This window comes from Gobius niger, assembly GCF_951799975.1.
Source record: "Gobius niger genome assembly, chromosome: 19".
In the NCBI taxonomy this organism is placed as follows: domain Eukaryota; kingdom Metazoa; phylum Chordata; class Actinopteri; order Gobiiformes; family Gobiidae; genus Gobius; species Gobius niger.
This window is the reverse complement of record NC_136870.1, coordinates 6,322,599-6,348,184: the sequence shown is the minus strand read 5'-3', so window position 1 is coordinate 6,348,184 and position 25,586 is coordinate 6,322,599. Positions and strand designations below refer to the sequence as shown.

General features: G+C 43.2%; 1 protein-coding gene across 1 annotated transcript in view; it reads left to right on the top strand.

Moving 5' to 3' along the window:
- The first annotated feature begins 4,896 nt into the window (after positions 1-4,896).
- The window catches only part of abcc3 (ATP-binding cassette, sub-family C (CFTR/MRP), member 3), a 79,367-nt gene continuing 58,677 nt past the window's right edge, over positions 4,897-25,586 (top strand). The window contains exon 1 of the mRNA XM_079577942.1: positions 4,897-5,002. Within this exon, the coding sequence (XP_079434068.1) occupies positions 4,967-5,002 (36 nt within the window). The 5' untranslated portion in view covers positions 4,897-4,966. The remainder of the gene's footprint in view (positions 5,003-25,586) is intronic.

The following is a 25,586-nucleotide window of genomic DNA, read 5'->3' as shown; positions in this document are numbered from 1 at the left end:
TCATGTCTAGACTTTATTTCTGATTTATATAATGTTATCCTATCTTCCAAGAGAAAATATTACATTCATTAAACACAAATCTGTGCCTACTGAGTCTTAAAACACATTTTTAAGATAAGTGGGGGCCAAGCTGGACTTGTTTATAGTCAGCTCTATGAAATATTAAACACCAGTCCTTTCCCCTTTGCTTGTTGACTCTTCTTTAAGTCTGTAAAGCCGAAAGCAAATGCATAAACTAATGATCGGAGACACACGCCAAACCTATGATAACTGGAAAAAAAACTGAAATGAAATTTGGAGTGGACACCCATACGACATTTAAAAAAAAAAAAATGTCGTATGGAGAAGATGCATGTCATGCTTGTTTCACCAACAGAAGTATTAAAGTTTTAAAAAATGAGGTTATCTGCTGCACCAGAGCCCCGGGCCGAGGCGTAGGGGTTGCAGTGATATCACGCTCTAATCTTTCTTCTTAATCCCAAAACTAAGAAACAGTTTCATTCATTTGAAAGCCTAACATTGTCACTTATCCTTCTAAACTGGAGAGATAAAACTGTAATAGTTTTAACTTGCATGTGAATGTAAAATTGTTCCTGATGATAACTGAGCATTATCCTTGAACTAAGTCAATTTGCGTGACTAAGAAATCTAGTATTTCTTACACTTCATTTTTCATTTTTTTCATTTTATTTATTTATTTCATTCAAAAGTGATGTTCACAATCACAATAAAACCGCCAAGCCAACACAGTATGAATGAAACGGAGCAGAGGAGAAGAACAAGTCTTATAATATCTGCCCCTTTTGTTACTTCACACTTTACACTTCACATTGTTGTTGTATGTCTACATACATATATTTACAGTCTTATGTATATACATATGTATATTTACAGTATTAACAGATGTTTTTATATTCTATATTCAGTTTTTCAATATATAAAATACAGAACCTTTGTATTCTTTAATGTTTACAAATGGTCAAAAAGAAACAAACCGTCGTAATCATGCTTGTTCAAATCAAATATCCCACATTATTCATGTCCAAGTACTTCATACTTTTTTAACATTGTGGCTTTTATGCGTTTTTTAACACTTTAAAGGAGCTATCCTTGATTTTTTTTTTATTTTCTGTTATTGGAATAAAATGTGTTTTGTCCTGTAGTATATGGTAAAAGCCGACATTTATCACACACAAAAAACACTAGTTAATTAAAGCCTTTTAAACAGCATTTTTCACAGTGAAGTGACAGTTTTCCTTCCTGAAAGTTGTGAAACCTGGTTTAAACTCAGTCCCTGTGATGAATTTTGATGTTGTAAATGCATTAGGAAAGTTTGAGATGAGTTTGGACCAGAAAATAGCTATTGGAAATGAGTGAGTGTCCCTGTTTCTTTGTACAATCAGGTATAGCTCCTTTAAAGAAGAAACCTAGCTGAGAGGCTATAACTGCTCTGGCAAATCATTTTTTCTTGACTTTGTTCACATCACTACTTAACAGTGACCGAATCTTGGCTTGTAACGATTATTTCAACATTATGACACAGTAGGTGAATAATTGTGCCTCTACTTGTTGGTCTGGAGGTGGTAACCATGCATTGCTCAATCTTGAGGCAAGTTGCAGCGTATAGAGATAGCCTGCTGTTGTCCTATAGATAGACATAGACAGTTAAACGATCTTCTTAATGCTGTTATAGATACTAGACCGGGAGCCAGACCCCCTCCTCAGGCACATTTTTGCTACCTTTTCCAAACTAGTATCTTTCAATAGAGTATATCCTGGGTCATTACCAGTGGGGACCCCCCATTGCAACTCGGCCCCGTTCGGCTGTGGGACCCCAAAAACCACTAACGGGACAGGCTTCAGACGGACTTTGTGATTCTATCCAAAGTGGTGCTGTGGTCACATACAGAGTCAGAGATAAATGAAATTTAGAACAAAGAAAGCTGACATGATGAGGAACAAAGGAATATGACAGTTTTGGGCTTTAGCTTTTTCTTTTTCCTTATATTAAACTATATATCTACAAAAATGCTAAATAAATGTCATATAGATAAGAAAAGCGCTTCACAAATGAGTGCATTATTGTATTTTGTGTTTATCTTTACCTTTTCAAATGTAAATAGAAAACTGCCCTAACTCATTAGCTTCACATTGAGCCCAAGATGAGCTCAGTACCTCTAACGGATCAGCAGCTATAACAGAACATGTGTTCATGCTCCCTCTCAGTCTAGAGCTGTGGATCCTCATGCATTTGTCCATAAGCATCCAATAGCATTTTTGTAAATATATGGTTTAATATATGGAAAAAAGAAATAGCTAAAGCCCGAGACTGTCATATTCCTTTGTTCCTCATCATGTCAGCTTGTTCTTAATTTCATTAATCTGTGACTCTGTATGTGACCACAGCACTACTTTGGATAGAATCACAAAGTTCCATCTGAAGCCTGTCCCGTTAAAGTGGTTTTTGGGGTCCCACAGCCGAACAGCCGAGTTGAAATGGGGGGTCCCCACTGGTAATGACTCAAAATATACTCTATTGAAAGATACTAGTTTGGAAAAGGTAGCAAAAATGTGCCTGAGGAGGGGGTTAGGGGTTAGGGGTTAGGGGTCTGGCTCCTGGTCTATACTAGACAGTAGTGTGGCTATCACCAGACAAAATATCACAAGTTATATTTAGTCTGGGGACCACCGATTCATTTTCTCGTAGGAAAGGTGTGGTTAACGATCGACCATAGCTGTTTATTGTCATTATTATCTGTAGCCTAAATAAACTTAAAAAAAAAAAAAAAGTTTTATCCGTAAACAAACTATAAGCTTCCATATGTTGAATAGTTCGTCATCGTCTTGCCGTCCCTCCTCGTTCTGTGTGATTGGTTCCCAAATCCATTTGAAGATTTCACCCATGGTCCCCAGACTGCTGTGTAGTTCGAAATGATTCGAGCGCACACAGCATCATGGGTATTCCCAGGCTAAAAATGCCGATATCTCCGAAACCGATCACATTTCCGAGGCCTCGGGGGAGCAGAGAAACGTCGCGGTGAAAATCGGTCACAAGTTTGTAGCTATTTCATACATTTTATGACCTTTGTTTATCATTTCGGAACAATAAGAGATAGAGACTTGCCGTTTTTTTTGTTTTGGAATGCCTTTCAAACAAGTTTCGTCTAAAGTACCTACTAAGCATGAATATACAGCGCCCCCTGCTGTCACAGTTCAACACTTAAAGGGGGGGGTATTATGCAAAATTGACTTTCTCAAGCTTTACATCATATTATGTCACTCCCTCATTAAAAACATGCCTGAAGTGTTGCCTTGGCACATTCACGTATTTTTGAGTAATCTGTAAAGACTCTGATGGCGGCCATTTTAGGGATAGGTTTGCCTGAGTCCTCCTAGGAACGCCCCCACCTCCTGGAGACGCCTCCGAGCTTTCGTCACCAGCCGAGTAACCAACCACTGCTCCTCAGCAGAACCCCCTCCCCACTGATGCCACAGACAGCGTGTGGAGGGGGCGTGTCTGAAAGGCTCAGAGGTTCTTAAAGAGACAGAGGCCTATTTCAAGACATTCACTACAGCCATTTTGAGAGAGACATTTTATACAAGGCAGTTATTCTAATTTACTGCATTTACAGACCGACAGAAGGTTTGTCATCATTGTAGTGTGATATAGACTGGTGCTATGTGACTGAAAAAAGCATAATACCCCCTCTTTAAGAAGCTTCTGTCACGGTTTGAGGTGGAACGAAGAAAATAAAAACCCAAAATGCAGGACTGCAACAAAACTGGCGATGTTTAATGAACGAAAACTAAAATAACAAAATCAGGGCGGGGCAGGCAGGTAACGAGGGAAGTAAAGCAAAATCACAAGGACAGAACACATGTCAAAATAAAACACACTAGACCAAAGACAAAGACATACAAAAACAGGGGAACAAAAGACAAATCATGACAGCTTCATTCACAGGATTATAGACCAGACATTTTCCAAAAATATCAGCGGTGCATATCAGTATCGGCCAATCGAAAATCCCCGATAATCGTTATCGGCCTTAGAAAAAAAACAATATCGGACTCTGTTAGATATATTTCTATATATCTATCTATTTACTACATCAATAAATGTTTTGCTATCAGCAATTTTAGAGATAAAAAAAACAAAACAGCTTATATGTCGCCAATCGGCCATGCCAACCCCCTTTGTATCAGTATCAGACCCCTAATATCCATATCAATCAGGTACTATACTCGGTGCATAGCAGATGGGTAAATAATAATAATAATTTTACTTTTTTTCACTTTCCCATACCAAACTAATCTTAACCAGGCTTCTTGGTACAAAAAGCAGGCTTTTGTGAATCACCAAATAGGTTTTCATTTGAGCTATGAATTAAAGTTCCGTCATGGCGCAGCCTTATTTGAACTTTTAACCCCCCCAGCTACTACCAAGCCACAAGAGAGCAGACAGGAATGCGTGGGTGAGGCCTGGGCTATTCTCCTGCAGCTGGTGTAGTATTAAAAGCTCTCTATTTCACTACACTCAACCCCATAACTATTTTCTCGATCGGAAACGTGACTCGGCAGTTTTTGCGGACTTGTCATGTTGACTTGAGTCATGCTGCGTATGCGCGTGGAACCAGAGCGGAAAGGCGGAGCCTGGAAAGCCCTGCACACACACACAGCGAAAAGCTCCTCTCGCTTTTTAACCCCCGCGACAGGATCATTCTTTAGCTCGGGCGGCCGATGACTTTACTTCGACTCGCCGGAGAGGAAGCTGCGGGGGAGCGGCTCCGCGGCGCAAAGCAAACCCAGAGGTCGCGATCGTCTTTGCCCGCGCGTTTGGGAATGTGAACAAAACGGCCTCGGTGCGTAAAAGGGGAAGAAGAAGCAAAAGAAAAAAAAAGGTGACTGGCAAGTGAGGGCTCGACCTGTTGCGGGGGCTGAAGTCGCTCCCGCCGCCAAGGAGGAGATGGAGCGGCTGTGCGGACCGGAGCGCCCCTTTTGGGTAAGTTTACGAACACATCCTGCGCCTCCGTTGGGGTTTTGCGTTGACTTCGCGCACTACCTGGCGAGGTTTAGACCGCGCCGTGTTATCATTGGCTGCTTTTGTTTTTCTTTCCGGGCAGCCATTCAGTCGGAGTCCTACGCCACGGCATATAGGCTCATGGCTCCCTATAAATAACCCTCTTAATGCGCATTTGCTCGGTTAACCGGCTCCCAATTAATGTCGCACCGAATCACTGACGGAAGTTTCAAGACTTAACACGTGTTGCACGATCATACTGCTCAAAGCCTGGGGTAGCAATGAATGAGATGTTCTATTTGTCCCATTGTAACCCAACTTAAACCTCTTAACCATTAACTCAGCGCATTTTCTCCAATTCATAAGATTTTGCCTTGTGTTGTTGCGTCACTTTTTCATTATTGTCACTTTTTCCACATTTTTGCAATTTTTCTGTCGCTTTTTAGTCATTTTTTGTCGCTTTTTTTTCAGGAAGCTTTTTTTAGATTTAGGTAAAGCTGAAGGCTCATATCCCCCCAGCTCAGCCGTCACGTGTTGGAGTTCACCCCGGTGGACGAGAGGGTCGCGTCCCTACGCCTTCGGGTTGGGGACAGGTCTCTCACCGTTGTCTCGGCCTACGGGCCCAACATCGGTGCAGAGTACCCGGCCTTCTTGGAGTCCCTGGGAGGGGTACTAGATAGTGCTCCGACTGGGGACTCCACTGTTCTGCTGGGGGACTTCAACGCCCACGTGGGTAACGACAGTGAGACCTGGGAGGGAGTGATTGGGAGGAACGGCCTCCCCGATCTGAACCCGAGTGGTGTTCTGTTATTGGACTTCTGTGCTAGTCACGGTTTGTCCATAACGAACACCATGTTCGAGCACAAGGGTGTCCATAAGTGCACGTGGCACCAGGACACCCTAGGCAGGAGGTCGATGATCGACTTTGTAGTTGTGTCATCTGATCTCCGGCCGCGTGTCTCGGACACTCGGGTGAAGAGAGGGGCTGAGCTGTCAACCGATCACCACCTGGTGGTGAGCTGGATCCGCTGGCAGGGGAGGAAGCCGGTCAGACCTGGCAGGCCCAAGCGTGTCGTGAGGGTCTGCTGGGAACGTCTGGCGGATCCCTCTGTCAGTGGGGTCTTCAACTCCCACCTCCGGAAGAGCTTCACCCAGATTCCGGGGGAGGCGGGGGACATGGAGTCAGAGTGGACTCTGTTCTCCTCCTCCATTGTCGATGCGGCTGCTCGTAGTTGTGGCCGTAAGGTCTCTGGTGCCTGTCGCGGCGGCAATCCCCGAACCCGGTGGTGGCGCCCGGAAGTAAGGGATGCCGTCAAGCTGAAGAAGGAGTCCTACCTGGCCTTGTTGGCTTGTGGGACTCCTGAGGCAGCTGAGAGGTACCGGCAGGCCAAGCGTGCTGCGGCTCGGGCGGTCGCAGAGGCAAAAACTCGTGTCTGGGAGGAGTTCGGGGAGGCCATGGAGGAAGACTATCGGTCGGCCTCGAAGAGATTCTGGCAAACCATCCGGCGCCTCAGGAGGGGGAAGCAGTGCTTCACCAACACTGTTTACAGTGCGGGTGGGGGGCTGCTGACCTCGACTGGGGATGTCGTCGGGCGGTGGAAGGAGTACTTCGAGGACCTCCTCAATCCCGTCGTCACGTCTTCCAATGAGGAAGCAGAGGCTGGGGGCTCGGAGGTGGGCTCGCCCATCACCGGGGCTGAAGTCACCGAGGTGGTGAGAAAGCTCCTCGGTGGCAAGGCTCCGGGGGTGGATGAGATTCGCCCTGAGTACCTTAAGTCTCTGGATGTTGTAGGACTGTCTTGGCTGACACGTCTCTGCAACATCGCGTGGCGGTCGGGGACAGTGCCCCTGGATTGGCAGACCGGGGTGGTGGTCCCTCTCTTTAAGAAGGGGGATCGGAGGGTGTGTTCCAATTACAGAGGAATCACCCTCCTTAGCCTCCCCGGTAAGGTCTACTCCAGGGTGCTGGAGAGGAGGATCCGGCCGATAGTTGAACCTCGGATCCAGGAGGAACAATGCGGTTTTCGTCCTGGTCGTGGCACACTGGACCAACTCTATACCCTCCGTCGGGTGCTTGAGGGTTCATGGGAGTTCGCCCAACCAGTCCACATGTGTTTTGTGGACCTGGAGAAGGCGTTCGACCGTGTCCCTCGTGGTGCCCTGTGGGGGGTGCTCCGGGAGTATGGGGTCCGGGGCCCTCTGTTAAGGGCTGTCCGTTCCCTGTATGACCGCAGCAGGAGCTTGGTTCGCATTGCCGGCAGTAAGTCAGACCTGTTCCCGGTGCGTGTTGGTCTCCGCCAGGGCTGCCCTTTGTCACCGGTTCTGTTCATTACTTTTATGGACAGAATTTCTAGGCGCAGCCAGGGGCCGGAGGGTGTCCGGTTTGGGAGCCTCAGAGTCTCATCTCTGCTGTTTGCGGACGATGTTGTTCTGATGGCTTCAACGAACCAGGACCTCCAGCACGCTCTGGGGCGGTTTGCAGCCGAGTGTGTAGCGGCCGGGATGAGAATCAGCACCTCCAAATCCGAGGCCATGGTTCTCCACCGGAAAAAGGTGGCTTCCCCTCTTCAGGTCGGTGGGGAGTCCTTGCCTCAAGTGGAGGAGTTCAAGTATCTCGGGATCTTGTTCACGAGTGAGGGACGGATGGAGCGTGAGATCGACAGACGGATCGGTGCGGCGTCAGCAGTGATGCGGTCGCTGTATCGGTCTGTCGTGGTGAAGAGGGAGCTGAGTCGGAGGGCAAAGCTCTCGATTTACCGATCGATCTACGTTCCCACCCTCACCTATGGTCATGAGATTTGGGTAATGACCGAAAGGACAAGATCGCGAATACAAGCGGCCGAAATGAGTTTCCTTCGCAGGGTGGCTGGGCGCACCCTCCGAGATCGGGTGAGGAGCTCAGCTACCCGGGAGGAGCTCGGAGTAGAGTCGCTGCTCCTTCACGTCGAAAGGAGCCAGCTGAGGTGGCTCGGGCATCTGTTCCGGATGCCTCCTGGTCGCCTCCCGCGGGAGGTGTTCCAGGCATGTCCTAGTGGGACAAGGCCTCGTGGAAGACCCAGGACACGGTGGTGGGACTATGTCTCCGAGCTGGCCTGGTGTCGCCTCGGGGTCCCCCCAGAACAGCTGGAGGAGGTGTGTGTGGATCGGGAAGTTTGGGCATCTCTGCTGAGACTGCTGCCCCCGCGACCCGGCCCCGGATAAAGCGGAAGAAAATGGATGGATGGATGGATGAAGGCAAGAAAATGTTCAGGTGGGGGTTTAGGAGTTAAGGAAGTTTTGAAGTCTTAATAGCTTGGAGAGCTTTGACAATACACTGTACTAACACGTCCATAGGCGGTTGGTAAGGAGGTAGTGTCAAGAAAGGATTACTGCCGCTTTAAGTAAGAAAGACATTCACATCCATAATCTCAAGAGAACAGGCCTGGAGCGAAAGCAAGTGTGCTATCGTCTTCACGGCGGTCACACAAGAGGAAGCGGTCAATTTGCTGTTCAAGATGACAAATCACTGTCTGGTAGCAAGCAGAGGGCACAGTTCTCTGTGTGGGAAAACGTCTTTCCTCGTCCATGCAAGTCCACCAAGTGAGTGTTAGGGTTTAAATTGTATTCAGATCATAGATGGTGCCCAGTCAAAAAAAAAAAAAAAAAAAAAAGTTGGGGTCAATCCCGCAGTCTCGTGGTTGGGAGCCCGGCGCTCGACCTATGGAGCTAAACAAGCGGAGCGAACTGGCACTGCCGCACGTAGATTATTATTATTTGCCGAAAGCGGAGTAGCAGCTTTACAGGTCAGGCGATATTTATTGAACCATTTTGTAATCAAATTTCGTCCGGGTGCCCAAAGATTTGAGTGGGTGCCCCAGCCCCGCAGCACCCATGGGATCGCCGCCTATGATTGCCAACTTGGGACTGTAAATGGGGGTGGGGAACACAATTTAAGGCTCCCTATCCCTCCCCTTTAAACGTTCTGTACCCTGCATATGAGCCACCATTGTGCAATTCCCTCATACAGCGCTCCAGAGACATTCTACATATTCGTTATCTTGTTTTGGACTAAATAGCGCCACAATAAATCACAACTGAACCAAAACCACAATTGAACAAATACGGCATTCATTTTCCCAGCGCAATATCCAATGCAAACAACAATATCCTGTTCATGTGTGCACAAGCCGCTGACTCTGTAGTTTCGAGCTCTATAAACTCGTGAGGAAATGTAACATGTCATTCTTGTATTTGTTAAGCAGTTCCATCTTGCTTTCAGTGCCCCCCCCCCCCCAAATGTCGGTGCTTCTGGATGTATTAATGCGCACTGTGACCGGAATCTTGAGTTCAAATTGCAAAGCTTATCGTATTTGCAATTTGAGTTTCTGTAGTTCTAAAATTCATTTCAGTTCTCGATAAGTGCCTCGCCGCAGGGACTTAAATATGCGCAAAAGTTCCGTTTTTGTCTCAATTTTAGCCTTGTTTCTGTCCTGACTTTTTCTATTTTAAGCCTTGTTACGACACGCTTTGAACATTAAATGATGATCAGCTCACACTGTTTGTTCCATTTTAATTGTGCGTACAGTGTGTTGCCATTGTTTCCCTATAATAAAAACTTTGACAGAGTTAATTGGGGTTGTTGCGTGATGTGGTTTGGGGCGGCAGAACTTCCTGTTGTTCATTTCCTGTTAAAATGACCTCGTACCCATTAGAGTAAGTATTTTATAAAGAGTCTGTGGTGGACAGTTGGGCTGAGTGATTTTTCCAAAAAATCAATATTGCGCTTTTTTTCAATCGACATTGTGATTTCAATTTTGTCGCATATAACTAAAATATAGCCTAAACTGAGACAATGTTGTTGCTCATTAAATATTTAACTGACTTATTAAAGCATTACTTACTTCTTCGGCCTTAATAATAATTTTAAATATTCAAAATAGCCCACATTTATATAATTGTATTTGTTGTAAATAGCCTAATCAATGTGTTGCTGTTTTCTCTTACTTGTGTATTAGTGAGTGCTTGTGTCTATTATTCTGTAGTATCGTGATGAAATTGCAAATGCAATGAATCATTCAGCCCGAGTGGAGACTGAGCTCCTGGTGGATGATACTTACGCTTGATGTAGGATGTAAATACTTCAGTGGATGAGACATGTGTGTTTATAAAGGTGGGAGAGTTTGTGTTGTGTAAAGGCTCATGTTAGTATGATGAATTATGAAATATAAATAATTCTCACTCATAACAACAATCGTCTTGACCGTAGTTTTCATTTCATTTTGGTTATGTGGTTTTATTTACTTCAAGACAAACCCTCCGACCTTTAGTAGGTGTTTATCTTACATCAAGTGGTTAACAGTAAGTACCATCTACCGGGAACTCACTGTCCACCATGTTCCAATCTTTAGAAATCATTATAAAACATGATTATCGGAAAGGGTCTGAATAGGAGTTTCCACAAGCACCACAACTAACTGCAGGTTAGCGCTTCCGCCACGTCGTGCAAAAACTGGGGGCCTAAACCCCCGCACCGTCTGCACCCACTCGCCCCGAGGCTGGGAACCACTTCTAGGACAGACTTGTATGAGTAAAACTTATGACCTAGAAATATATCATTCATGCTACAAAAGTGCCCGCTCTCTCTCAGCCGTTATCTACGTTGGCCGTCTTGTTCAAACATCACCTGGACTCATAATGAAAGCTATGGCCTCTTTGCGTAGACTTCACCTTTACATTGTGGTCGTTTGTTTGTTTGTTTGCTCAGTGTCATTCAGGGTTGTAGTTGTCGTGCACTTGGCGTCATCGACTGACTGTGTGGGATCCATGAATGAAACCTGGATATGTTTGTTACGGGTCGGCCTGCGCTCACTTTGCATCTCTCCAGGAACAAATGACAAACAGTGTGTTGTAATAGGGCTGCGTGAGAAACATGTGTGAGAGACCACAACTAGCATTTTAATTGTGTTGCTTCCTCTTTCATGGTTTGTAATAAAGAAACATCAGGTTGTGGACCCTTTAAAAGAAACACGCAAGAAATTCGTCTATTTACTGTTTTGCTTGTTTTCCTCCTTGCAAAAACTAGACTACTAACTTAGGAAAACCATCACTAGAACCTTTGTTTGAAAAGAAACAGTGTAAATCTAGTCAGGTGGAAGACCTTGGTGACCTTGGTGACTTGTTGCAACATGGATATTGTGTCATCTAATATTGAAAGAGGAATTTGGCCAAATATTGTGCAGCTCAGACTATACTGTTATAACTTTGTAATGTAACGAGTTTCCCAAGTGTCTTATTTAATGAAATTTACATCACACTAGTTTGGACTTTTTTTTTCTGTTTGTGTATTTTATGTTTATCATATCAATTATATCCAAGTTGTAATAGTTTCCCCACACTGTTTGTACAATTAAACATGGACTAATGCCAAACTATTGACATAGATCTAGAAGGAGGAGATGAGTCTTTGAGATCTGTCTATTTCAAAGAGCCGTTCAAAAGACTGGCTCTTTTTAATGTGAGATTTTAATAATGCCATCCAGATAACTCACAATATCTAAGACGCCGTCGATAAAAGGCAACCTTTTTTTTTAATTGAATAACCTTGAAAGTACAATGGGACTGCAACTGTCTGACAAAAAAACTTTCACTCGTGTGGCCTGATCCGGTATTGGGCTGATTCTCGTGTTTTTCAGGGGAGTTTTTTTTCACCTTTGAGATCCAATTCAAACCGTTCACCCCATAACCCCCTCTTGAACCAACCCAAGTTTGGCTACACTAAAGCAACAAAAGAGTAGCAAAAATGTGGCAAAAAAGCGATGAAAGCATTTGTTTTTTGTTGTTGTGGTCCTGAAGTAGATGATTGAACAATTCTAGTCAACTGTTGCCGCTTTATTTCTTGACAAATGAAACTTTTTTTTTTTTTAAACAGCCAACGACTGCCCAGCCCGTTGCGGCTTGGGTTACGCTCAGCCGCGGTGGTGTGGCCATACATTTCACGCGTGCTTATGTGGGCAGTAACGTGTTGCGTAAGCTTTGGAATGCATGTCTTTGTGAATTTAAGGCGAACTGCTGAAGGGTCTGTCAGGCAGAATGGAAAGTGAGAGCAGAAGTGGAGGATTTATGATGACCTAAGAGAGATTCGCTGGGAGTGTTTGTCTCTTTAAGTTCAAATTAGTTCCCCAAGGCTTGGTCAAATCCGTGTAATTTTTCATTAGCAACAAAAACCACGACCTGGTTTAGATTACAAATATTTGTGTAGGAAGAGTGAGGCTCATGGGATGATCAGAGGCCGGGTTCGCTTGTTCAGAGTGTTGCTAGGCTTCTAGAATGTTGAAACTCGAATTCGATATTAAGAAAAATCAATATTCACACCACAATACAAAGAAACTGAAACTAAAGATACATTTGTCAGAGTCATATTTTGTATTTCGTTTTTGTCATAGTCATTCCTCCATGTGGGTGACAAGTTAAAGTGCTAAAATGTTGAAAAACAGCTGTTTCCAGTTAGGCACGTGCCTCAAGAAGAAAACAATGTATTTCTTGTTTGGAAAACCTGCATGTAACACTGGTTAAATTCCGGATATTGCGTGATGAGTTGTTACGTGTTGTACAGTAGGACAGAAGGGGGAAATCAGTATCAAAAGTTGGCAATAAACAGGAACAACAGACTCATTGGTTACTCCCAGTCATTTACACCAGTTTATTCTAAAAAAAAAAAAAGTAAAAATTCTGCAGTGTCACAGCGGTTAGCACTCGTGCTTCACAGCAAGATGGTCATGGGTTCAATCCCCGAGTGGGGCCTTTCTGAATCAGAATCAGAAAAAAGTTGTATTGTCAGTGAACAGGTTCACAGACCAGGACATTTCTTTGGTGCAATCGTGCACCATGAAACACACGACATAAAACTTAAGATAAATAATCAACTATAAAAACGTTAAAACTACAAGGGAATGCATAAAATAGATTAAAATAATAATAATAATTTAACACAGAAGAACAGCGCCTGTGTGGAGTTTGCATGTTCTCCCCGTGTCTGCGTAGGTTTCCTCCGGGGGCTCCAGTTTCCCCTACCACTAAAACATGTACAATAGACCAGGATGAATGAGAGTGTGTTTGAGAGATCGAGTGTTGTTCAACGGATGGAAATCATCCCACGGCTACAATCCAGCGTGGTGTGTTTACATGCATGAGCCAACACAGAAACAAAGAAGGTTGCATGAAGGTTGTCATTTTGTTTTAAATGAACTGGGCCTTGTTTGTGTGCCGGTAGTTTTCGTTGTATCAAGCTGTAATATTGACTAAATAAAGCATCGATACCTGCTCAAATGAATGAGTGACTTCCCATTCATCTGTCAGAAACAACTTGCAGTTTCACTGAGAGGAAATCGAAAGTCCAACTCAGCAAGTTAACTGCGTGCGGATGTGAGGCGGGGATTTCCTTTGCAACATGGAGTCAGTGGGGAAAGAGACAAAAACAGGGAGCACTGTTGACCAGGGAAAAATTCACTTTGATACTGAGTATTAGTGCGAGCCACATTAGCAACGTTATTATCATTATTTTTCCCCAGATGGCCTTTAGCTTCAAGACAAACACTGTATAAACAGGGACGTCTCCTCCACTGAAGTGTTTACATACTACAGTACAGCCTGTTCATTCACCACTGTCTGCCAGGTTATCTTTATTTATTCTAAGTGGAAGATAATCCCCATAGGAATTTCACAGGTCTTCGCTGTCAGTAAAGTAATTGCGCTAGAATTAAGGTGTCTAAAAAGCATGACATTTGATTCCAACATCTGCATGTCTTTGAAATGATTGTCTTTGGTGTCAAATGTTTATTGAAAGCACAAAACATATGCCCCCCCCCCCCCCCCCCAACAACATTCAGTTGCAGATTTTGCCACAAATTCTGTTCATTTTAAGTAAATTCTAGCATAATTGTTCCAAAGTCAAATATCCACATTTTCCATCATTTCTCTGTTCACTGGAATGGATGAAAATCTTTAGATATTAATATATATGCAAAGACTGTCGTTTGTGGCATTAAAACAATTAGTTTAGGCATTAGATTCATTGTCAGAAGGGGGGTGCGACAAGGATGTATTTTATCCCCAGCACTCTTTAACCTATAGTGACTTTGTGTGACGTGACTGTAACGGAATGACTGTGGATGGATTAACAAGCACATGCAGTGTCCAGTCGCTGCAAGAAATGCTGAACTTGCTTTGCTTTACTTGTCAGGAGTACGGAATGGAGTCAAATGCCGAAAAGACCAAGACTTTGTGTGTCAGTCAGACTACACCAGACAGTTTTGTGATAATTGCTGAAGGCATTTGTTTGAAATGAGATCAACAGTGCCGATATCTTGGAAGTACTGCCACAGAGGATGGAAAATTGGACAAGGAAATAAAGTGTGTGGTTCTTAAGAAGAAACCTCAATCTTCCATTGAAGATAAGGCTGCTTAGATGCTGTGGGTTTTCATTGGTCACAAACACCATGAAGAAAAAACTGCGCTCTGAAAGGAAAGCGACAGACCAGGAGATGTTAGCTACTGCTGGCACCGAAAAAAAAGAGTTGTTTTTGTTCTAACGCAGAGGAAGATGAGGTATGCTGGTGAGATTCTGCGAGGATGTGGAGGAGAACTGCTAAATTTAGTGTTGATAGGATGTATAGAGGGGACTCAAGCCAGAGGAAGGCAGAGAGGAAAATAGTCTGACGATATCAAGAAATGGAGTCTGCCTTTCCATTCAAAGTTGTTCAGGTGTATCCCATTATATTACCTAAGTAACTGCAGCCTTCACAATGTTGTTACCGTTATTTTAAATTCCAATTTTCCTTCTTTCCACTAAATCACTTCCCCTAATACCCTTTAATCCGTTTGAGAAATTGGACATTCACTTTTTAATCACCCAAAACCAGCCCGTTGTTTTCCACGTGCAGTTATGGCTCGGCCCGGAGCGATTCCTGACCTCCTGCAGACTTTACTGCTGTGTGAGCCCCTGACACTGGTGCTCTGTAACACAGACCAGATGAATGGCAAGAGCTCGGGTCACAGCGTTAAATATACACACTTCCTTCTCTTTATGTTTGAAATATATTCGAAAGAAAGTGGAATAATCCAGTTTAGAGTAATAGTTTGTTGTTTGCCCTGCAAAAGCTTAATAACTTGCGTGAAATTTAATAAAGCCGAAAGAAACAAAGCTGTCCCTCCACTCACTTTGCAGCAGCCACTACAAAGTCAGATCTGAGATGAGCGTGAGCGTGGCAGCCCTCGACACCACTCAAATGCCCAAATTTACCAAATGAAAAGGATTTAATTGGTCAAAAACTGTCATACTGGCTGTGGAGTTCTGCAGTAGTCGCGAGGCAATTGTAGCTTATTGCGCTACAGCTGCAGAATTCTTGGAGTGACTGAATCGGGAAAAAAAAAAAAGTTTGCCATGTGCCCTGTTTGCAAAAATGCACAAAAGAAACACAAGGCTTATTAGAACGCCCGCCGATGATGCTCTCTTCATGCATCAGGAGGTAAACGCAGCACAGTGGCACTTACACACGTTGTAAATGTTACCTTAAACCGCAGAGTGGTGTTGTGGCACTTAAAGGCATGTGTGGTTTATTTATAGAAAACTGTAGTTGTTTTGGTGTTGGGGGGGGGGGGGGGGGGGGGGCGGCATGCTGATCGACTGTATAAGCCTGTTCATTTTAAACTTTTTTCGTTATTGCCGTTAGACTGGGGATCACTGTACCAGGGACACAACCCGGGATTATTGTTGAAGCGTATACTCCATAATCACACCCTGAGCCTGTGCTTCAACGTGCGTACTTCAATTCAAGCATCCGATTAAATGGTTGAAAATCAAGCAGTGATTTTATTTCATTACATTCACGCACCCTCACGCAACTTTGACTTTCATTGGAGTGACAATACTATCTGTGCTTTAACTTAAGTAATGAAATCAAGTACTTTGACCTCCACTGGCCCCAATCAATTTGTAAGTCCTCTTTTGACATAAAGTTCACTGCACGGCCTCTTACACAAATGTGAGGAAGCCAAATGCCACTCTTGTTGTGGTAGAAGGGCTTTTACCCTGGATAATGTATATACAATATCATATTGCTGCAACATTAAACGAGATCAAAAGAAAATTGTGATTGGAGGTGAATGAGAGCCGCCTAGTTACTTTCAGTAACTGCTCTTTAAGTTCTCTGAATGTGCATGGCTAAGAACTCATTGTCACCAGGCGAAATCTCAATGGTATCATTAAATATAACCGGTCAGGGTTGGTTCTAAATCAGTGGTTCTCAAACTGTGGTCAAGGAATGGGACCAAAAGTTGAGGCCGCTATGATACACTTGCCCTGCTCTACTTACTGTGTGTGTGACTCTTTTTGACAGTAAACGAGTTCACCCTCTGCCGATTAGCCTTGGGATGTGTCCAGCCGGGCTCCTTAGCAAAGAGTTTGCTCCGGGCGCCAGAAAGGCTAGCACCAGCTCTGGTTTAAATCCCCCTACAGGGTTTTATGGAGAAAAGGCATTTTGTTGTTTGCAGGGGGACACAAAATTTCCTTCATTTCCGCTTTTGCACTTCTCTAACTGACCATTTCAGTCCGAGCTCGTACTGAGATGAACTTGTGCCTGTGTGGCCTTTCCTAAATGATGATGAAAGCGGCGCCAGCTCTGTTGCTTCTAAAGCGCTGTCATTTGTCCGGCGTAATGTTCACTACAGAGCCGGATAAATCAACTTGAGATTCAGTAATAGACTTTTTCCACTGCTTTCAAAACACTCCGAGATGCTTTCCACATCCGGCACACAAGTACAGTCGCCTATAGGAAGATATGGGACATGAGAGAAAAGCAGCAGGGTCAGGAGTTTTTTTTCTTTCATGCTCATTTTATTCTTGTTCTTGTCACTATTTTTTGACGCTTTGTTTTGAGAAGCTTTTCGATTTCGGTAAAGCCTAGAGGTCAAGTAACTCTTTCAAACGACAGCTCCACCTCGAACAGCCCCGTCCAGCGTTCGGCACTCTGACATGTTACTTAGCGTGTTCATTAGCTCAGGTGTAGCCGAGGTCACGTCTCCCCGGGGCTCCTATTGTGTACAACCAGGAGAACGAGCTGCTCAGCAACCGCCCCCGCTGGGAACTCAGACGTGTCCGCTCACAGAAGCACTTGGGATAATGGTTACTGTAACGCACGGAGGGGGGAACTGCACTTTAGACGATAGTAACAAGATCCTTTTTAACATGTTCAGCTGCATCGACATTTAAGAGGAGGCTGGATTATGAACCCGCCGACCTGACGGGAGCATCAGGTTGAAGGATTGTACACATAGGAGTAGCTAACGTTCTCGCAGGCGTGGACCTGAGCCACACCTGTTCATCTTATTTATCTTCCACATTGACAGCGATCTGTGTTGCCTCTTGTCGGTCACGGTGCTTTCTTCTGAGACCAGTTTGCCCCGTGTCACAGGAACAATGTGTCACAAGGACCTGTATCTGCGGCGGTTCGGGTTTCGCCTTTAAACTGCAGTGAGGCATAACTGTGGAGGGGAAGCAGCCCCTTGCATTTGCTACCAGCTGTCTCTTAGGCCTTTTGTTGACGTCGCGTTGCCACCTGGTATTTTAGATTGTTTACTGTTGTAGCAGGGGCGAGGAGGGTGGCCTGAAAAGATTCACAAGACAGTAGGGCTGCTCGATTATTGACAAAATAATAATCACGATTATTTTTGTCATAATTTAAATCACGATTATTCAAACCATTATTTGTTGCCTTTAAAAAAAAAAGTCGATCTTTGTTTTATTTATTTATTAATCAAAACACTATGATGGTATTTTATGTTTTCTGGACAGTCATAAAAGTACAAATGATTTCAAGTGCGCCTTGATTAAAGAGAGGTCTCTGTTTCACACCTGCCCCCTGCTGGCCAGCCCTCACACCTGCGCAAGTAAACTGAGCAGCGCGGCCTAATGACATCATCACACAGCGCCGTTTGTTTTTATGTCAGACAAAAGCTTGAGCCGTGGCACGTAAAAAGCCAAGGGAAAATAATCCCAGCGGCCTGAAATAACGCAAGTCTGCTTTGCAAAAAAAAAAGAAAATTGGAAAAAAAAAAAAAAAAATTTAAAAAGAAAAAAAAATGAAAAAATGAAATAAATCGATTTTTTGCGATTATGCTCATTTTGTAATCGTTTACTGTTGTAATCGAAATCGTAATCGAATTTCGATTAATTGCACAGCCCTACAAGACAGCTTTGAGTGAGTAACTGTTTTAGTAATGGCGTAATCCAACAAACAAATCATAAAATAAGATTCAATTTAGGGGCTGACCGATATATCGGGCGGGGCGATATTTGGGGATTTTACAATATCGGCTATTGGAAAAAAGACAATATTTCCGGGGCAGAAAATGACAGAGACTTCCCGTTTTTTGCAAAGTCAGACCTTTAAAATGAGTCGTCCCACAACTCCCTCGGCCTCAGGGGATGTGAGAAACATCGCACTGAAAATTAGTTGGCTTCAAGTTTCACTAAACCTCCGACAATATGGACATGCTGTTTGTCAATTCAGTCGCTGAGATAGTTTTAGCCTCCACTATTGTATTGTTTATCGCCGTGCCAAATGCCGCAGCTAGTAACAACATGCTAACGCTAACAACAGCTAATCAAAGCTGGGACAGAAACTATGATCGGATCACCTAAAGTTATAAGATGAAATCGGCCAGTGCTGGAGCGGCTAAGTATTTGGTTTCACAGGATTATAGACCAGACATTTGGAAAAATTGGCCAAAAATATCGGGCGAGCATATCAGCATCGGATAATTAACAACCCAAAATATCGACATCGGCCTTAGAAAAACCCCAAATCGGTCGGCCTCTCGTTCAATTGCTGATATTTTACTGATAAAACTACTACTTTATAAAACCCTTCCTAAAATGGAACACGTCTGCACGATTGGAAAAGGAATGCAAACCTTATTTTATACTTTTTTTTAAATATCTCAGTGTGAAGCTTTTGCCACTTCAACCTTTGATAAAAACAAACAGATTTTTCCTCTGGCGACAAAGAAAAGCCTTTGTTCTCATGAGCAACTAATTAAACCTGATGTTTACCTTTCTTCTAAAGGACGTAGATTTGAAAAGCTTTTCAATCTGACGTTTACCTTTGCACAGACTCTTAAGATAACGTGTGTAGAACACTGCGTGCTGTTTGGCACTTTGAATTTTAATGATTCCCTTCAGATGTGATGGATGCCGAGTGTAGCCTGGTGTAAAGCGAGCGTATTATATTGGCTGCAAAAGCAAATCATTCATAAAGTGTTTGCTGTTCTACCCCCACTGGCACTTCTGTATTAAAAACAAGCTCCAACATTAGCTTCATGCTACATGCTAAGTGCGAGCTTAAAGTGCCAGTGTTTCACTTCTAGGGATGGGACGATAATTTGGGGTCACGATTATCTTGGCCAAAATAATTGCGATTAACAATATTATCACGATATTTGCCTATTCGCTACTTGCACAATACCATAATGCATTGCGCCTTGGGGGGTTCGCTGCTGTAAACAATATGGCGGTGCAAGCTGTCATCGAAGAGACTAATATTAATCTTCCAAATACCATAAAAAAATATCAAATTCCACTAATCCAAAGCTTAATAAAGTCAAAAAAGCTCTGGTCAACCTCGTGTGCAGAGCTTTGTAGTTCTGGATCACGTTTTTGATTGTTGGAGCCATTACGAGCACAGCAGAAGTTGTTTTTCATCATTGTTTGGCTGTAGCTTCACTCGCACTCAAAGGCCTCCAGGTCGTAGCTGCCCCCCAAGGCGCAAAGCATCATGGGTCATGTGCAAGTAGCGAATGGTTTAAAAAAACACTGAAACTGCAGAAATGATGGGGATTGGGCGATTATTAAATATTCCTCTTCTTTGTCTGCTGTAAATGTCACATTGAGTGAGACATAAGGTAAGTATTTAAAGGCACACTGTGTAACATTTTGGACTATACTGTTGTCATCAACACAAAACATGCAGCTCATGAGCAGCTCCACACAGTAAATGCTATTTCTGCAGTGGGTTGTCAAAGAATGGATTTGGATGAGGAAATAACCTACTGAAATCTTAAATACTGCTGCTTTAGTCACATCTCCATGGAGATGTACCCATTCCTGGTGAAGTCACCGGCACTGGTTGTCTGATGGATTTATCGGTTATCGTCTTGCACGATAATAACGATATCAAAAAATGTAGCGATAGATTAATTGCCGCATTTTTTATCGCGATTAACAATATTATAGTTTATCGTCCCATCCCTATTCACTTCTACTGTGTTCATTTTTGTGTGTAAAAATGAAGCATAACATTAATAAGATCCAATCTAACTCATCTTTATTTGTGTGTGCTGAATATGCCTAAAGTCCTCCAGGAAACGTCTAAACAGAGAGGAAAGTAGTGATTCCCAAAACAAGGTTTGTTCCGACTCCGCTAGGCCTCGTCTCTTAGTACGACATGTATGTAGGAGAAAAAGAAACAACTAGAGTAAACAGGATGTTATAACATCCCACGTTCATACACACACTGGAGTGTCTATGCCCCCAAACCATCAACGTTTTGCAAGACAAACTCTATTCACACTGCAAACATCCACAGGCCCGAGCTGCACTGCTGTTGAAGGTGGGGCATAAAGTATGTTAGTGAGATACATATGTAGAGTCGATAGATAAGATTACACGCACATGTGCTTTCTGAACATACAGGGCCACTACTATTCCATACTGCACGTCTCCGATAGCATGTGAAAAGTGTCTACGTCTGGAAATATTTTTTACTGCAATATAAGGTGACACAATATTAATATCTCAAGAAGCCACAAGATGCAACATTATCACTGAGGTCTGCCACCGCAACAACCCAATCGGAACAATTTTAATGCTGATTCACGGTTACAAACATTTCACAGCAATGTTCAAGTTGCTTCTGAGTGATCTTCTTGAACTCCGACTGTAACAAGTGAATTTCTCCTTTGTGAGATCAATAAAGGATTATCTTATCTTATCTCTTTTCATTGTTTTCTTTGGCCACGGAGTAGGGATGGGCGATACCACATTTTTTGGAATCGATACAATACCGATACTTTTGGGGTCATTTTTGTCGATACCGATACTGGTCATTTCATATGGGTGAATGTATTTCAATCAATATACATTTCTAAAACTGGTTATTTTGTAGTACTTTAACTGGTTAATTAAACAATACTAATGTGAAATTAAATACATAAACAAAATGTTAAATGAATACTTAAATGACAAACAGAACTTAAACCAGAATGATCAGCCCGGCTCAGTTCAATACTTTGCTGTTGTGACTGTTTTGGCTCAGAACAAAGGAATAAATCATCCTTTTCTGTTGATAATTGCTGCCCCGCCTTCTTTTTACATATGCAAATTAGTGTCAATACTGTTTGCCCAATATCGATACTTAAAAAATAGCCGTTTGGTATCGATATATCGATACTTTGGTCTACCATCACAAAGCAGCATAAACTCCACACTCAGGGTTGCCAGATCCTATGGCTAAAAGTTTGGAAATGAACACAGATGGACCGAATTCTGGGGGTGAATTCTGCTTTTCAATAATAAGAAGACATTTAATGATCAATAAATAATCCTTGTCCATAGGTCAGTAAGTGCACGAACAAGCCCAGTCATTTCAGATGTTTTGAATGTCGAGATGCCGCGTGGATGCAACCTGCTGAATGCAAAGAGGCAGCTGTCCGTGCGATGAATCATCAGCCCACTTGCATTCCACACTGCCCGCCCGTTCATTTTCAAAAAAAGGCAAACACGCCACAGGGCCCGATTCCCCCTCACTTTGAAAGATGTTGCGCCTATTCTTTCGTCTCGAGCGCTAAAAAAACACCCGCCGCGGAACGGGTCGAGCAACTTTACTCCACTGGATCATTCACCTGTCACCCGCATAGCAGACAGAAGGGAGGGGCTTCTGTAACTTCTCACCGGAGCAAAGGTGTGGAGACAGAGAGAGACAGAGAGAGAGTGGGCAGCTGTGTTTATCTTAGCTCTGTGGGAGTTCAAACAGATACGCAACACCCCCTATTTGTGTCATTAGTCATGGTGGACTCAGCGCCGGTCACCTATTTGGATAAGTAATAGGAGACAGCACAGTAAGGCGGGCGATATGGCCTGAAACTAAATCACAATATAATGAGAAATATACTGATAATGATGTATTTGCCAAAAGTTTACACACCCTGCTGATTTTGGCTGGATAATATGCACACACATTTACACAAAGGGGTTTGAATGGCTACTAAAGGTCAGCATCCTCACCTGTGACCTGTGTTTGTAGTTATTGTGAGGGTTTAAAAGGTCAGTGAGTTCTTGGGGCTCCTGACAGACCTGTCATCCAGCTCTGCACTGACGTTTCTGTCATGGGGAAAGCCAAAGAATTGTCAGAGGATTTCCAAGAAAAGGTCGATGAGCTAAATAAAATGGGAAAGGGCTATGAAAAAAAAAGATATCCAAGGTGCTGTGAGAGTATCGATCGGCAGTTGTTGAAACCAAACCGCGGTCAGGTTGACTAACAAAAAACAAAATTCAGTCAATTCAGGGGCAGGAAAATTGTGGATGAAAAGGAAAAAAACAAGAGATCACTTCATCTGAAACGCAGGACTTTTCTAAAAATAAAAATAAAAACATTGTGATGAGAAATGATGAGAAATGGTCTGCACGGCTAAGTTGCCAGAGGAAAACCATTGCTTCAAAATAAAAGCATCCACTTACAATATGCCAAACAGCACAGAGACAAGCCTCAACATTTCTGAAACAATGTCATTGATGATGGAGCTTTTTGGCCACACCGATAAACGTTGCATTTGGAGGAGTCAACAAGGCAAAGGTTCATCACAAGGAACTGTACACCATTCCAAAAGTGAAACACGGAGGTGGATCACTGATGTTTTGGGAGCTGTGTGAGCGTTAGGGAACTTGGGCAAAACTGATTTCAGGATGAATGCAGCACGTTATTAAAGAATACTGGAGGAAAAGTGTCATCAGCCTTGAAGCTGCACATGGGACGCACTTGGACGTTCCAACAAGACAACGGTCCAAAACACAAGGCCATGTCAACCTCTCTTTGGCTCCAGCAGAATAAAGTGAAGGTTCTGGAGTGTCCATCTCAGTCTGCTGACCTCAATATCATTGAGCCACTGTGGGGAGATCTCAAACGTGCAGTTCATGAAGACAGCCCAGGGATTTACAGGAACTGGAGGCCGTTTTCCAAAAGAATGGTCAGTTTTACCATCCGAAGAAATAAAGAGGCTCATCCACAACGACCACAAAAGACTCCAAGCTGTCATTGATGTTTAAGGGGAAATACACAGAATTAAGAACTGCAGTATGCAAACTTTTGATCAGGTAGTTTTTTTCTTTTTTCAATGTGATTCAAAAAGAGCAAACAGTCGTTTCACCACAACTGGCTTCACACAACCACTGACTATGAGGGGGAAAAGAGTGTTGTGTTATCATTCATATTCTCTGAAAAATGGCCAATAAAAGAAAAAAAAAAATCTGCCAGGGAATGTAAACTTTTGAGCTCATCTGTATTTAGGAAGTTAACTGGACCCAACAAAATACAAACTACGGATGGAAGTTAGCATGGTACTAAATGTTTTTAATGTATCTGCACATTGTCCAAAAAATAAAAGAAAGAAAGGAAAATCTGAAAGACAACCTACAAAACGTTTCACATTTTATAACAAATGTTTTCGTAATACAGGCAGTAGCAAAATTAGACGTTATTTAGATTAAATGCTTTTTGAATTCAGTTTAATTGAATGCTTTTTAAAGCCACGTGGGAAAACCTGCTGCTGCCACCCATAGTGTCTGTGGACGAAAATAATTAGGCCTTGGGCTAATGCAGTTGTTGTGAAATTTGATCCTGTCATACTGGAAACTTCAAAGGTTTATAGATACAGACGGCATTGCGTCATACAAGGAAGTATGTTTTGAGAAGCACAAGTTTTCACTCTTTTTAGCCGTTTTCTGGCATAATATAAACTTATTGATCACACGCTATTAAAGTCAAGTCTAAATCGGGTCCACGTGTATGTTTATTTCACAGCAGATGGTTCCGTTGAAGCGAAAAAACGGCAGTCATAGCTAGCGTTGGCATGTAGCACCATGTTAGCATTCCATGTTAGCATTCTCTGTTATCTATGTATTTATGGGCTGTTCAACTACTTTGCTCCTCTCCATGACTTTGTATCTTTTATTGGGTAGAAAACTATATGCATAATTCAGCATTTGTTAAAGGGGCTAGATGCAAGTTAGCCATTTCATACTCACTACTGCCACCTCAGATCATACGTGTAACTGCAGCTTCTGTATTGAGTTCGTGCATGACGGCACTTCGGACCCGAATTAACACCTCTTTGAGTGACAGTGCAGGATTTTAGAGGCAGTTGCGGTGAACAGGTCTGGGCTCTTTCTACACCTTAGGACATTGTTGGAACATGTAGGGGGAGGACAATACTTAATTTCAACATGTTTAAACTCTGTATAGTCCCTTTAAAGTAGTGTTGGAGTAACTATAGAAAATTTTGTCCTCTTTGTTTTACCTTTACTGTTTCAAACATTGGTGTATGGGCGATTCCAGAGATGCCGTCTGTATCTATCCCAGTGGGCCGTGAAAGGTCCAAGAAAAATTGGTCCAAAGACTGGCTTTAGCCTCTGGACCACAGTTTGGACTCTTTCTGCTCTAGAGGTTTAGTCAGTTTGCGGCTTCCGTGTGTCTGCATCCGTGCTGCACAACTGAAATCCATCTTATCAACGGCGCATTTCGAATATATGCAACAAGGAGAGAGACTAGTGGGCTTAGTTTAGCAGTTCATGTTTCAGACTTCTCTCAAATGCTGAAGCTCCTGGGTGTGTAGAAAATGTGAGTTGTGAACTGAAAGTTGATTTTTAAAAGCATAAACCCCATCCTGAAAGTGTCTGTGTGGTGACATGACCCTCCTCTTTACCTCATTACACAGTGAAGGATGTTCTGGGACCACAAACATATATTTATATTTTTCACAAAACAACTTGCACATTCCATCTCACTGTTTAGGATCCGCGCCTCGTCCCAGCCCTAAAAGGACGCAGACCAAAGACGGATGGACATTTTCCTGGCACGTGCAGCACTTTGGGTTACTCACTTCCCCTTTGCACTTTTTATATCAATAGGCAGGTTTCCCATTTAACTCCGCCACGCCTTTTGCACACTTTCAAACAGTGCAGAGGAATGTGGCCAGGTTTACCCAGACAACAGCGGCCAACCTTTCCCCCTGATTCTCTGCCTCCAATCTCAGGGTTTGATCTGGTGTTTCTGGGAGTGTTAGCAGTCAGAAGCGTTTTTAGCGTGCGGAAAGTGTTTACACATCCCACTTGAAGCGAAACATCTGGCTTTAAAGATGTGTTAGTGAGCCGCTGTGTAGGAGGTGTGTGCGCCGGCGGTTTCAAAGAGTTTGAATTTATAAAAAACTACAACTGTTTGGTTAAAGCCTATGCCTGGCGTGGCTTAGACGTTGTGAAAATAGA